Source organism: Ovis aries, chromosome 1 (assembly GCF_016772045.2).
Source record: "Ovis aries strain OAR_USU_Benz2616 breed Rambouillet chromosome 1, ARS-UI_Ramb_v3.0, whole genome shotgun sequence".
NCBI classification, from domain to species: domain Eukaryota; kingdom Metazoa; phylum Chordata; class Mammalia; order Artiodactyla; family Bovidae; genus Ovis; species Ovis aries.
The window spans coordinates 46,092,194-46,108,390 of NC_056054.1; the positions used below are offsets into that span (position 1 = coordinate 46,092,194).

General features: G+C 37.4%; 1 protein-coding gene across 1 annotated transcript in view; it reads right to left on the reverse strand.

The window, feature by feature from the left end:
• Positions 1 to 16,197, reverse strand: part of ANKRD13C (ankyrin repeat domain 13C) — a 90,680-nt gene that overhangs the window by 24,171 nt on the left and 50,312 nt on the right. Inside the window, exons 7-9 of the mRNA XM_004002076.6 lie at positions 12,350 to 12,494; positions 4,668 to 4,799; positions 1,311 to 1,472 (exon numbers count right to left, since the gene is read on the reverse strand). Coding sequence (XP_004002125.2) covers positions 1,311 to 1,472; positions 4,668 to 4,799; positions 12,350 to 12,494 — 439 coding nt within the window. The remainder of the gene's footprint in view (positions 1 to 1,310; positions 1,473 to 4,667; positions 4,800 to 12,349; positions 12,495 to 16,197) is intronic.

A 16,197-nucleotide genomic window follows, 5' to 3' on the forward strand; every position in this document is an offset into this window, starting at 1 on the left:
TTCGTGACTGTGACTGACGTTTTACACTATAACCCAGCAGTCAACACATATCCACATAAACACAACGTATACACACACCCCTGACACTACTGACTCATAAAGAAATATGGACCCAACTGGAGATGCAGGAGACAAGGATTTGATCCCTGGGACAGGACGATCTCTTGGAGGAGGAAATATGGCAACCCACTCCAGTATTCTTGTCTGGAGAATCCCATGGACTGAGGAGCCTGGCGGGGTACAAGTCTATAAGGTCACAGAGTTGGATATGACTGAGCGACTGAGCGCACACACACACTATGTGCTCTAGTTTTTATTATCTGAATTTAGATTCTACTTAAAAAAAAAAAGCAGAAGTCATAATAGCCCACTAAACTGAATTCATAATCCACTAGAGGTCCCAATCCTACAATTTGAAAACACTGCTATAAAAAATGTCATAAAATGTTAATCTTTAGGAATCTTTTCTTTTCCAGTTTTAAAATCTAAAATTGTTAAAAGACCAATTCAATTCATCTTACTAAGGAAATAAGATTGCAGACACAAGTTATCGTGTCTTGTACCTAAGTATTTCCTTGATTTCCCTCCCCTTTCCAAACTGTCACACAATTCTTTGCAGGTAACATGTTTTCAATAAATACATACTGAATACAAAATTTATTGGATGGTATTGGCTAAAGGAGATCAGCTCTGGGTGTACTTTGGAAGGAATGATGCTGAAGCTGAAGCTCCAGTACTTTGGCCACCTCATGGGAAGAGTTGACTCATTGGAAAAGACTCTGATGCTGGGAGGGATTGGGGGCAGGAGGAGAAGGGGACGACAGAGGATGAGATGGCTGGATGGTATCACAGACTCGATGGACGTGAGTCTGAGTGAACTCCGGGAGTTGGTGACGGACAGGGAGGCCTGGCGTGCTGTGATTCATGGGGTCGCAAAGAGTCAGACACGACTGAGCGACTGAACTGAACTGACTGAACTGATTGGCTAAAAATGACTTCATAAAGTAGGCAGATTGTTAGTAAGGCCTTCAAAGCAGCAGCAGGTTTCAGTTGATGGAGTAGAAAAAAATGTATGCAAAGGGATCATGCTTTGGTTTCATGTTTACAAAATGATTTTAATCTATTTATTAGTGAAGACTCAAAAACAAACAACAGATTCACAAAAAAATCACCAGACCATCACAGAAAAATAAAAGGTGATACATGGTAAACGAAACCTATGAGCATACTTAAATAAACTCACTGAATGCCAGGAATGAAGTCTACCCCCTCCCTTAGAACATTATACATTAAGAAAAGTAAAATTATACCTCAAAATTCTGTTCCATTATGTTTCCACCTTTACTCAAACTCTCCATAATGGCCTTATTTCGAAGAATGTCTTCTTCACTGAGATGTTCTCTTCTTTTTCTTGATTCTAAAACAAGTCCATTCACCAGGTAAAAGTCGGCCAAAAAGTTTCCTACCCTTTCCTAAAACGAAATCAAATATTTCAAAATAATAAAACAAATAAAGTTTACCTTAGATTTTTTTTTTAAGTTTCAAAGTAAAATATACAGTTTCTCCACAAACATGTAACATTTAGATGAAAATAAATATTCCTCTGGTACTTAAAATTATCAAATTATCTTATACATTCTATTAAGCTAAAAAATACATAATATTACACATTTTAAATTTGTAAAGGAAAATTTTTAAACAGATAAAATGCAGGTAGTTAATCTCCAATTAAACAGCACATAGTATTCCTTTAGAATCTACTAAGTAGCACAAAGCTACAGAAAACTTAATTTAGATAATAATCAAATATCATGAATTATAAGGAGGGGTCAGGGATAATTAATGTTCCCATTTTATAGATAGAAATAAAAGCTAGAATAAAAAGAAATAAACTAAGTCACATAAAAACTTCTAGTACAACTAAAATTAATTACCTGTTCCAATATTCTCTAGCAGGCCCAAACTTCCAAGATACAGTTGCTTGCTTCTTTCAACAAAAAGAGAACAACCAAGCAGTCTTCCTCACTAGTACAATTTATATTTATATTATGGATTGAGACTGAGGAACTCAAATGGAATAAAAGGACATCAAGAAGAGTCCTCGCTCAACATTAACCTTCATTTTTTTCAGACCCACAGGTGGTCAGAGTTTGAAATACCTTACCTGAAACAACATGATCAGTAACTTACTAAAAATAGGCTTCCCATTTCTACCTGTATGCAAATCACTTCTCTTGCTGCTGCTTTCTGGCATTCCAAAACTAAGTGTTTAGAGTGGTTTCTGTTTTTACCTTGCTTTGTGGCTTCCTTATCAATCATTAGAAAGGAAGGCATTTTGCACCTGTTTCTACCTACAAAATGGGAACTATAAGCAATTACTGACTCCCTCCTTACCTGTCAACGATTTAAGAAGATCACCTAGACACTCTTCAAGAGCTTTGAGCTGCTTAGCAGTAGTACTAGATGAACAGCAGCTTCAATTTTTATCTTCTCTTGAAGTGATCCTTCTAATGCTGTCCAGAAGAACAGAGTACAAACATAAGACTCAGGCCAACAAATGGATTGCAATATAGGATCTCACATCTGGAAATCCTATAATGTTACTTGTTGCCAAATAGGCTTAGAGATGAAAACTGATGAACATAGACCTCAAAGTGAGAATTTTTCTGTGGTTGGGAAACATTCAGGTGATAATGATCAATTTTTGAAATCTTATAATGAAAAAGCATTTATTAAAAATAAATCAAAAGATAAGTCATATCAATAAAAATATTTAAATGTATATTTCCCATAATACAACCATTCCATTTCTTGCTAGCTATAAAAGACAATGCAAAGGGATATAAAAGGATGGTAAATGTAACATCATTTATACTGGGAGAAAACTGGACACAAATGTGTATCCACCTAAACATCCAAAAATAAGATACTGAGTAAATAAATTACAATATATCCATACTATGGAATACAATGCAGTAGTAAGAAGAATAAAGTAATTCTAAGACATACTAAAAATTGGGTGGGTGGGGGGAGGAGTTGCAAAATAATAGATACAATGCAATGACACTTTTTGAAAAAATAAATATTTGTATCAATAACTAAATATTATTATAGATATAAATCAATATACATTGAGATATGTTGATTATTATAGGTATATATCAATGTACAATGAATTGTACATGACTGAGCAACTGAACAACAATGTACATAAAGTATAAAAAAAGTCAGGAAGATATACAGCTGGATAATCTGCAAAAGACTCTGGGACTATAAACTGTAGTCAAGGGGGATTTCTCAGCTTTAAATGTAAGACTGTGTGGTAGTTAATTTTATGTCAATTTGGTTAGACTATGATGCTCAACTGTTCAAACAAACACCAGTTGAGATGTTGCTACAAAGCCAACATTGGGTATTGGGGGGGTGCGCCCCACAGCTTGCAGGATCTCAGTTCTCCAAGAAGGGACTGAACCAGGCCATGGTAGTGAAAGCATGTCCTAATTACTGGACTGCTGAGGAATTCCAAGATGGCATTTTTCAGATTAGTTGAAAGTTAAATCTGTAGACTTGGAGTAAAGCAGATTACCCTCATAAGGTGGGAAGGCTGTTTCCAATCAAATGCAGGCCTGAAGAGCAAAAACTAAGGTCTCCCAAAGGAAATGCAATTCTGCCTCAAGACTGCAACACAGAAACCTTGCCTGAGATCCTGATCTATAGATTTCAGGCCCAAAACCATACACCTCTTTCCTGAATTTTCAGCCTGCTAGACTGCACTACAAATCTCAGACTTACCAGGTCCTACATTCACACAAGCTAATTCCTTAAAGTAAATCAACCTCTTCCTTACTCTTCTCTCCTTCTGTCTACATATGTGTATGTGTGTGTGTATATATATACACATACAGATATATACATATATACAGATAGATATAGGTCTCCTACTGATTCTGTTTCTCAGAGAACCTTGACTAATTTACTTTTGTCTTTCTAATAAGGATATATTTCTGTTGTGTGTAATAAAAGATAAATTCATAAAATCTTGGCCCTTACCCAATGTTATTTATTCTTTAAAATTTTATAAAATGCTTCTTCATACATCCAACTAAAAAATGTGTGAGTATGTTTTGAGCAGATGAAATAAGAATTATGGAAAGAATTGACAATTTACTAATGGAGAAACCTCCAGTGAGATTTAATTAAATAAGTACTGTAGAAATGTAAGCTTATTTAGTCTTAGTCAAATATATGGAATACTCAGGAATAGATAAGGGGTAAGTAAATAGTTTTAAAGTTGAAAAGTGGAAAAAAGGTCCAGGGAAATGAATTTAACAGTGGAGCTTCTTTATGGTCTTCTTAAAATTAAAGCATTAGAAATATAACAGAACCATGTGAAGCACTGTTTCCTATTCAACAACAAGGCAACTGACAACAAGAATATTTTTCAACATAAAATTCAAATGAACTAAGCTTTCTCTCCTGGCTTCTCTAAGATGATCTTCCAACTCTGTAACCAACCATTATAATCCCTATTTGGATTCAAGGAGAAAAGAACACACGACTTGACAATTAACTAAGCTACTTGTTCTCCATGCATTTCCATCACATTATTTTGGCAATATTAAATGCTGAACAGTTTTTAAAGTGTAAAAATCTCGATTTGCACATACTGTTTTATCTTCCCGAAAAAGCCATCCAGTTTGGGCACGCGTGAAAGAAATTGATTTGGTTGATAAGGTTGCAGAGTAAATATCGCTACTCATTAAAATGTCAACCTCTTCTTCTGTTTCCATCTCTGATTCCTGAGGTAGAGGCAAAAGGTAGATATAAGAAACTAAGTTTTTAAAGGTTATTAGTGCCACAAATGAAAATATCAACAATTAAAATGCTACGCATTTCAAGAAGCAAAAAGGACCGATTCTAAAAACAATTACAGAAGTTTAAACTTCATATATCTAAATAAGTTGGGTTTCCCTTGTGGCTCAGCTGGTAAAGAATCCATATGCAATGTGGGAGACCGGGGTTCGATCCCTGGGTTGGGACGATCCCCTGTAGAAGGGAAAGGCTACCCACTCCAGTATTTTGGCCTAGAGAATTCCATGGACTGGATAGTCCATGGGGTTGCAAAGAGTCAGGCATGACTGAGCGACTTTTACTTTCATCTAAATAAGTTAGAATTATAACTAATTATGAATCTAAAAATACAGGACACATGAAAAATGTACTTTATAATGAAAATAATAATAGTTTACCCCATCATAGAAATATATAATGGAAATAATACTAGATTGATTACTCATTACATAAATACAGAGTACATAATTACAGAAGATTTAAGAATTAAGTAGACAGGTCTGAGACAAAATGCCTATACAAAGGTTTTGTTTTCTTTAAATACAGATGAATCTTACTTTAGTTTTTTTAACCTGAAGACCCACTGCTACCATTTGAGCCCTTCGTTCCCAATAGTTTTAAGTAGAAGGAAGGAAGGGAAGAGAAGAAAGGAAAGAAAGGAAAGTAGACTTTCTTTCCGAATAGTTTTAAGTGGATGGAAGGAAGGGAAGAGAAGGAAAGAAAGGAAAGGAGTATAGGATCTTCTCTATACTCATCAAAGAAACAAAAGGAATCCACAAATATCATCCCATGGTTTCCAAACTCAATTAGCAGCCTTGCTGCTAATAACTAATAACTTGTGCTGGCATATAATAATTGATCAATAAATATTTTTTAAAAGAAAAAGCTTTGCGCTTGTTTCATGTACAGAAATGTAACTAAATGACCAAGTACAGAAGAGTAACTGAGTAGGTAATAAATGAGGTTCTATTCCCTTAATAGGCTAAGAGAGTTTCCCTGATACTTTGGACCACAGAATCCGAAAAAGAGAAGGAGAAAAAAAAGAAGAACCCAGAGCCTTAGTGGAGAGTGAGAACCATCCATAGGGTTTACAGTAACTAGAGGCTCTATTTTCCATATTTCCTGATTTCTAGATTCCCAAGAGGCCCATTTTCTATTCTTCACCACCAAACTTGCACCCAGATTTCCTTCACCCTTGCAAGCGAGAAATGGAAAATCTTGACATTAATGCTAAGGCTGTAATAGATGAAAATGTATTCCTGGTAACCCAAACTAACTCTGAACACAACTGCAAAATTTTGGTTGGCATAGACTGTACAGAACTATTAATCCTCATGATGCAAGTATGTTATAAATTAGGATTTTATGTATTAGCTTGGGAACAACACCATATGTAACACTACCTATGAAGAAATTTGCCTTAAGTTTTCAAACATCGCATTTCCAATAAACCTTTTTATCTATAATTTTACTTATGGATTTATTGTGGCTGTGCTGGGTCTTTGTAGCTACATGGGCTTCTCTCTAGCTTAGGTGAGTGGGGGCTACTCTCTAGTTGTGGCGCAGTGTCCTCAGTGCAGTGGCTTCTCGAGTTGCAGAACGCAGGCTCCAGAGTGCAGGCCCAATCGCTGCGGCACACAGGCTTAGCTGCTTCTTGACATGTGGGATCTTCCTGGACCAAGGATGACACCCCTGCCTCTCTCTTGCACTGGCAGGCGGATTCTTTAGCAGTGAGCCATGAGGGAAGCCCGCAAAAAACATCTGAAACAGAACCCTTCTATAAACTGTACACTGACTATCTCCTAACCACATCATTGAAAATGACCTGTTATTAATTACATTCATTCAGCAAACATTTAATGAACAGTTATTACTTATATATACATATTTGAGGAAAAGAACAAGTATTCCCTGCCTTGAGAACTACTGCTCACTATCTAGCTTTTCTATATTCTTTTAGACATAAAATACACACGCATATATCCTAAATACATCAGCTAATATTTACACCACTAGCCTTAATCTCTGGCTTCTCTTTTAGTATCATCTTTCTAATTCATCTATTGCCTCGTTAGCTATCCTATTGTTATTTAAGACACAAGAATTCAAATTATTTAGTACATTTCTGAGAGTCTAGAAAAAGGGTCAGCAGAGTAAGAACTGCAGTCAAATCCAGTGCACCACCTGTTTTTATAATTAAAATTTTATTAGAACACAGCCATACTCATTCATTTATATATTGTCTAGCAGCAAGGTGACTTTTACGTTAATAACAGCAGAGATGAGTAGCTGTGACAGAGACTATATGACCCCACAAATACAGTTAAATATCTAAAATATTGACTCTCTCCCTTACAAAAAGAGTTTGGCAAACTCTGGCTGAAAATGCACTGATGCTGTATTAAGTACCAGAGAACACAACTAAAAGAACCCCATACCTTTGAGGAGCTTAGCCCCCCAAAAAAGAAGAATGCATATAGATTAAAAGAAAAAAGAGAAATAGCACTAGAAGCTCTACAGTACCAGATTTAGTGGATCATTGAGAAAAGAATGGTCACCCAGGAGAGGAGGAAGCAACAACACTAAATAGGTATCCCTCAGGGTGAGAGTGTAAGAAGTGTATTCCTGGAAGTGGAAACAACATGAACAAAGGAATGAAATACTAAATAGCCTGGAAAAAACTGCAAAGAGTTCAGCATGAGGGTAGCTACAATAACAAGGTAGGCAATCATGGGAAAGTCAGCAAGAGCCACGTCATGAAGGAACCATACCATGAGGAGGAATTTGGATTTCATTCTTCTTGGCAATAGGGAACTTTTAAAGTGTCTTTAAGGAAGACAAGTTTCATGAATTTGTTTTCAGTGTTCAACCTATCTCCAATATGTGAGATAATTTAGAAGCAGGCAAGAAGGGGGCCAGGAAGATCATTTATGAGACATTTGTGGCAGTCCAGCTGAAATAGTGAGTATCTAAATTATGGCAATAACAGCATCAATAAAAAAGGGATAATTATAAGGCATTTGGAGAGGGAAATGGCAACCCACTCCAGTATTATCACCTGGAGAACCCTGTGCACAGAGGAGCCTGGTGGGCTGCTGTCCATGGGGTCACACAGAGTCGGACGAGACTGAAGCAATCTAGCATGCGTGCACCCATAACGCATTAGGGAGACAAGAATAACCACACATGTTCTCTAATTAGGAAACCTGAGAGTACAAGAAAAGATGTCCAAAAAACTCCAAGCTTTCCCACGGAACAGAAGATGATATTAATCACTAAAAGAAAGAAAATGGGAGAACAGGCACCTAGAGGGAAAATAATGAGTTAAGTCTTCAACAAACTGAATTTTGAGGTACTTAAGAGAGGCATATGATACCCAATAGGCATTTAAATAGGTCCTCACTCAGAAGATTTGAGTTAGAAATAAATACTCGTGAATTATCAACTAAAAAGAGGTAGTGAGAGCTGTGGGGATATTCTGGCAATTTGTAAAAACGAGAACAACATCAAGGGCCTATCAATATTCAAGAAGTAAGCAGAGGAAGAGCCTCTTGACGAAAGTGAAAGAGGAAAGTGAAAAAGTTGGCTTAAAGCTCAACATTCAGAAAACTGAGATCATGGCATGTGGTTCCATCACTTCATGGCAAATAGATAGGGAAACAGTGGAAATAGTGTCAGACTTTATTTTGGGGGCTCCAAAATCACTGCAGATGGTGACTGTAGCCATGAAATAAAAAGATGCTTACTCCTTGGAAGGAAAGTTATGACCAACCTAGACAGCATATTAAAAAGCAGAGACATCACTTTGCCAACAAAGGTCTGTCTAGTCAAGGCTATGGTTTTCCCAGTAGTCATGTATGGATGTGAGAGTTGGACTATAAAGAAAGCAGAGGGATCAAGAATTGATGCTTTTGAACTGTGGTGTTGGAGAAGACTCTTGAGAGTCCCCTGGACTGCAAGGAGATCCAACCAGTCCATCCTAAAGGAGATCAGTCCTGGGTGTTCATTGGAAGGTCTGATGTTGAAGTTGCAACTCCAATACTTTGGCCACCTGATGCGAAGATCTGACTCATTTGAAAAGACCCTGATGTTGGGAAAGATTGAAGGCAGGAGGAGAAGGGGACGACAGAGGACGAGATGGTTGGGTGGCATCACTGACTCAATATGTGTTTGAGTAGGCTCCGGGAGTTGGTGATGGACAGGGAGGCCTGGCATGCTGCAGTTCATGGGGTCACAAATAGTCAGACACGACTGAGTGACTGAACTGAACTTAACTGAAGTAGAGAAAAAGGAAGAGGCAAAACAGAGTAAGACAGAAACAAGGGAAAAGAACATCTACTGGCCAGTCAAATTACAAGGAAATGAAATTTTAAGAACTGAGTTACTGAAGCTGACTGAACTGAACTGAATACTTCAGAGAAGTCTACATAAAGAGAAGGTTGAAACAAGCACAATGATATCAGCAATGGACTCACTATGAACATCATCTAAAACCCCAAACCCTACTTCCTTTTCCAAATGCTCCAGTGTATCAGTGTGACACCACCATCATGTACACCATTCTGTAGTCTGTGCAGTGTGCAATACCATCGTGCTTAAAAAGCAAGGTACTTACCTTAATTTAAAAATATCAATATACTTTATTGCTAAAAAAATGCTAACCATTATCTGAACCATCAGCGAGTCATAATCTGTTTGCTGGTGAAGATTCAAAACATTTCAGTTCAGTTCAGTTCAGTCGCTCAGTCGTGTCCATTTCTTTGCAACCCCATACACTGCAGCATGCCAGGCTTCCCTGTCCATCACCAACTCCCAGAGCTTACTCACATCCAACCATCCCATCCTCTGTTGTCCCCTTCTCCTCCCGCCTTCAATCTTTCCCAGCATCAGGGTCTTTTCAAATGAGTCAGCTCTTCGCATCAGGTAGCCAAAGTACTGGAGTTCCAGCTTCAGCATCAATCCTTCCAAGGACTATTCAGGATTGATTTCCTTTAGGATTGAGTGGTTTGATCTCCTTGCTGTCCAAGGGACTCTCGGAGAGAGTGTTCTCCAACACCACCTTTCAAAAGCATCAATTCTTTGACGTTCAGTTTTCTTTATGGTCCAACTCTCATGTCCATATATGACTATTGAAAAACTATAGTTTTGACTAGACGGATCTTTGTCCGTAGAGATGTCTCTGCTTTTTAATATGCTGTCTAGGTTTGTCACAGCTTTTCTTCCAATCAGCAAGCATCTTTTAATTTCATGGCTGCAATCACCATCTGCAGTGATTTTGAGACCAAGAAAATAAAGTCATTGTTTCCATTGTTTCCCCATCTATTTGCCATGACATGATGGAACCGGATGCCATGATCTTAGTTTTCTGAATATTGAGTTTTAAGCCAGCCTTTTCACTCTCCTCTTCCATCAAGAGGCTCTTTAGTTCCTCTTTGCTTTCTGTCATAAGGGTGGTCATCTGCATATCTGAGGTTATTGATATTTCTCCTGGCAATCTTGATTCCAGCTTGTGCTTCATCCAGCCTAGCAACATGCATGATGCACTCTGCATATAAGTTAAATAAGCAGGGTGACAATATACAGACTTGACATATTCTTTGGGATTGGAATGAAACTGACCTTTTCCAGTCCTGTAACCACTGGTGAATTTTCCAGATTTGCTGGCATGCTGAGTGCAGCACTTTGACAGCATCATCTTTTAGGATTTGAAATAGCTCAACTGGAATTCCATCACCTCCACTAGCTCTGATCGTAGTGATGCATCTTAATACCCACTCGACTTCACACTCCAGGATGTCTAGCTCTAGGTGAGTGATCACACCACTGTGGATTTTACCTGGTCATTAAGATCTTTTTGTACAGTTCTTCTATGTATTCTTGCCACCTCTTCTTAATATCTTCTGCTTCTGTTAGGTCCATACCATTTCTGTTCTTTATTATGCACATCTTTGCATAAAATGTTCCCTTAGTATCTCTCATTTTCTTAAAGAAATCTCTAGTCTTTCCCATCCTATTGTTTTTCTCTATTTCTTTACATTGATCACTTAGAAAGGCGTTCTTCTCTCTCCTTGCTATCCTTTGCAACTCTGCATTCATATATGATAGTAATTGATATACAGTTGGCCCTCCATATTTGCAGGTTCCACATCTACAGATATAACCAACCAAGGATGAAAAATATTTGGGGAAAAGATTCCAGAAAGTTCCAAAAACCAAAATTTAAACTTGCCACATAGTCCAGTCAACAATTTACAAGTCATTTACATAGTGTTTACAACTATTTACTTGTGCGTCTGTGGATTTTGGTAACCTCAGGGCTCCTAGAATCATTCCCCGGTAGACACCAAGGGACAAACTGTCTACTATTAACACAATGCCACTATACATAGCACCTGCTTCTGCTGCTACTGCTAAGGTGCTTCAGTCGTGTCCAACTCTGTGCAACCCCAGAGACAGCAGGCCACCAGGCTCCTGTGTCCCTGGGATTCTCCAGGCAAGAATACTGAAGTGGGTTGCCTTTCCTTCTCCAATGCATGCATGCATGCTAAGTCACTTCAGTCGTGTCCGCCTCTGTGCAACCCTATGGACAGCAGCCCTCCAGGCTCCTCTGTCCGCAGGATTCTCCAGGCAAGAATACTGGAGTGGGTTGCCATTTCCTTCTCCCATGCATAGCACCTAGCAGTGTCTAGACGCATTTTATTAGGTCCTTGATAAATGTTTAAGAAAGAAGACAGGGAAGGAGGAAAAGTCAACTATGTAAAATTAATTCACTTAAATTACTTTTTGATCATATCAATATGCTGTTTAAGAATCTTGCTCTGTTATCAACTATGTGTGCCTGCATAAAATAAAAATAAAAACAAAATAAAAGCAACAGTGATTAAACAAAATGTTGATCTAAGAACATCTGTAGTGCTATCAATGATATATATAGATACTATAAAAGCTGTTTCTTTGGTTTATAGCAGGGAAAGGAGCTTTCAGGGAACAATGGATCAAGATAATGGTGCATATGGTTTTTCAAAGGTGGTTGTAGAGGCAAAACCAATATGGTGATACAGTGTTTAGAAGGAATATAATTTTACACTTTAAGAGTGAAAAAAAAGAGAAAACAAAGATAGCCAAAAGAGTTAGTTAGTAAAAGGGTCCAGACAAAGAACCCTAAGAGTTACTCATATTAAAGAGACCGAGATGGTTCACAACCCTAAAACAAAGTAGGGGCAGAACAGGTTCAATAAATGAGAACTACAAGAAGTTAGAGTTTATTTAACCAGGACATTATCAGTGAATTATGAGCAAACAGACTCAATAGTTTAGTCAGGATAAAGAACAGATGATAAAAATTTTTTTTAAAAAACTAGAGGTAAGAAAATGGAAACTTTAGGAATAAACCATCTCAATTATGTCTTATGCCTTTCAAAACAATTACACTGAGGCTTGGCTGCATACACAGACTTTTTTAAAAACCCATTTATAGGAATTTGCTCAACATGCTCACCTCATGGTGTATTCGCTGATAAACTTTTTGTTCATTGTCTAATACTACAAAAGATTCAGAGGGTGCCGCATCCCCATTGAAAATGAAGCTTAAATCCCCTCGTTGGCACTTCATGTCAGTAAAGTCTATGAGAGTAGTGTCAAGCCTGTGAAAGAAGGACAGATGAGAAATTCTGACAAATAAAATTTCAATAAAACTCCATATTAATGAAACAAGCTTTGTTCCTTCTAAACTCAAACCAAGAGGCTAATATATTTCAAAGCCAAACTTATAAATAAGTGCTAAATTTTAAATATCTCATTAAAAAACACCAAAAGAATATTTAAATATATATTCAATTTTACCTATATTTCATGTTATTGAATATATAACTTCATTAACCCAGCAGGAGAAAGGTTGTTTTCCCATTGCTGATGCATCTCTCTACCTATACCCCATTCTATTTCCCTTACCATAGCTACTCCACAAAATTTACTTCAAGGAAGAAGGGCAGAAAAGGAAAGCAAACCCGTCTAACATTTTTTGATCCCTTTAAGACAAAGTTGCTAGCTCAGCAGAGTACAGCTGACCCTTGACCACAGGGGTCTGGAATACTGACTCCCATCCCCTCCATATATAACTTTACAGTTGGCCCTCCATATGTACATTTCCACGCTCTCAGATTCAACCAACCTTGGATCATGTAGTACTATAATATATATTTATTGAAAAATGATCTGGATATAAGAAGGTCCAAGTAGTAGTTCAAACCAGTGTTGTTCAAAGGTCTGCTGTGTACATGAAGAGTATAGCAATGGACAGACCACATTCTTAGATTAAGGACTGTCTGTCCACAGTCTTGTCCTTGTCAGCTGCATCGATGCTGACGCTTAATCATACAGTACTAAACCTTACTTCATCCTTCAACTCAATAAACCTTTTAATTTACTCCAAATTCTTGGCCTTTTTGCTTGACTTCTCAGATTCAGATTAGCATTCTCTTTCCCAACATTTTCTTTTCTAACATGTCCACGGCCTGAAACATTTTGGATCTTTCCTATGGCAAATATTCATGTATTCAAACACCTGTACACTTGTTGTGTTCATTGTAACCAACACCTGACATGGTCGACCCAATGGGTTGGTCTCAAATAAATTCCATAAATCACTACTTGGTGAAATTAGAGAGAATAATGGAGTGGAAAACTTTACAAGTACCCTGACGTGCTTCAGTCTTGCCCAAGGCTTTGTAGTCTCCAGATCATCGTATCAGGACCTCTCTGACTGGCTGCTCAAAACACAGTCCTTAAGTTAAGAAATAGGTTCACACAGCTGTTAAGAAATGCTGATCACACCCCAAAGAAAATTTCTTTTTTTTTTTTTTTTCAAAGAAAATTTCTTGAAGTCTTTGTGAGAGGTCCACCATGGCTACTGAGTTTCTAACACAATATAAGAACTCATTACTTTGTAGGATTTTCACCATAGACAAGGCAAATGAGTGGGCGTTACTAGTTTCCCTTTATAGGAAAAGCTGAAAAATAGAACATTTTCACATGCTGCATCAAAAGAGTAACCAAGGTTACATATAATTTAACACCCAAACTAGTAACTTTTGAAAGTGAAGGTGACACTATTAATAATTTTACTAGGACAACAGAGATGAACAGGGAAGTATGATTAACCTGTGTATACTGCTACTGCTGCTAAGTTGCTTCAGTTGTGTCCGACTCTGTGCGACCCCATAGATGGCAGCCCACTAGGCTCCTCTGTCTCTGGGATTCTCCAGGCAAGAATACTGGAGTGGGTTGCCATTTCCTTCTCCAATGCATGAAAGTGAAAAGAGAAAGTGAAGTCGCTCAGTTGTGCCTACTCTTAGCAACCCCATGGACTGCAGCCTACCAGGCTCTTCCGTCCATGGGACTTTCCAAGCAAGAGTACTGGAGTGGGGTGCCATTGCCTTCTCCGAACTTGTGTATAAGAAGCTCTTTTCTGAGCCATGTAAAATACAGACACCCCTCAGAGTCAAATAAGTCCTAAAAAAATAGCAAGGCACCAACTCCTGTAGGAGTGAGCTCGACTTGCTGCTTTATAGTTGAATTCTTGCTCCTGGTCCACTTTCAGCGGCCTGCTATTGCACTATTGGTGCTTGTACTACTAAAAATATTCTGTTATTGCTTGTACATGTGGCACAAGAGAAAATGATGCCAATAAAAGGGGCTTATCTCCTACCTCTAATGTGGGCTAATGTGGGCTAATGAAGTCTCAAAAAGGGGACAGATCATTTTATGAGTGGCCTATTTGGACTCCACACTTCAGCTACCAGGGAACTCTATACCCTTTGAAAACAGAAGACATGGGCCTGAATAGTCTTTTGCCTCCACTCCCTTCTTGCCCATCTTGGGTGAGAACAGTAGTGGGCTGCAAGGGGTTGGGGTGAGAGAAGAGATGCACAGAGAGACAAAGACAGACTGACATTGGAGACACTTGAGCCCTTCAATCTAGTCACACCTAAAATCAGTCAATTGTCAATTTTTATTTTATATGTGTTTTCATAATTTGCAACTGAAAGACTATCTAATACAGCTTAGATATTAGACATATTAGATGGCATAGTAAGCTGTATCAAACATGCCTCATAATGATATAATTTATCATGGTGATATTTTAATGTATTAACTAGTCCTTGGCTTTCAGCTTAATGAGCCTAAATACTTCTAATTTTTACCATGTAATTCACCATGAAGGACACAAAGTTCTTTACACAAATGCAAAGATTCAAATAGAAAATGTCCTTTTACAGAAAAAACTTGATAACTACCCAAGTAACAGTGAAAAGAAAATAGGGCCTACCCTTGAGATAGGAAGAACTCAAATGAGACAGTTCGCAAAGATTATGTAGGTCAATAGTTATATATTACCTCAAAATTATTAACAGTGAGAATATCTATTAGTATTCTCAACAATAAAGTTGTTCATATTACTATTTCTACAAAAATATTAATTTCTCCCTGACACCAAGGAAGATACTGTGTTGTTTTTTGCCCACACAGCTTGCAGGATTTTAGTTCCCCAACCAGAGATGGAATCTGTGTTCTTGGTAGTGAAAGCATGGGAGTCCTAACTACTTGACCGCCAGGGAATTCCCATACTTTAAATAATCACACTGCTATCATGAGATACAAGTAAAAGTCATTTGAAGTGATGTTTAAAAGAACTAATTATCTCATGATTTTAAATGTGAAAGTTTTTACTTAATGTTAACAAACTTGTTTTTCTTTTAATTCTTCAACTATGCAAAAAACCTTTACCATACATTCTAAAATGCAGCTTCTCCATTACTCTAGTTAACTTTGATAACCAGCATTTTGAACCCATCACTCTTCAGCCTTAATAAAGAGCTTTCCTGCTAGTAAGCCCCAGGTTTCAGTGTCTTACTAAATTACAGTAGCTCCCCTTAAGCTACATTCTTTCACACAATTATTCTCTCGGGCCCTTATTCTCATATGTCTATCTTAGCCATTTTGTGGGGTTTTTTTAATCATCTATATTTATTATGTAATATGCATCATGTCATTTACTTTTAAAAGGTATATATAAATATGAAATAATTTTTTAAAAGAAAGAAGCTCCTTTTCTTCTAAATTTAAGAATCAAACAGAACTAAAACTAACCTTTAACACAGCACATGGAAGACAATACTATTCTCCCAAGTTATCTACTAACTGTGGCAAGTACCTATATTAAAATTTTTTAAACTGATGAATAATTTTTTGAAATTCATAATATATTGCTAACAATAGGCTACTGAATTAAATCTACATCATTAACAAATCCTTTCATAGTTTTTCATCCATACTTTACTGTGTTTT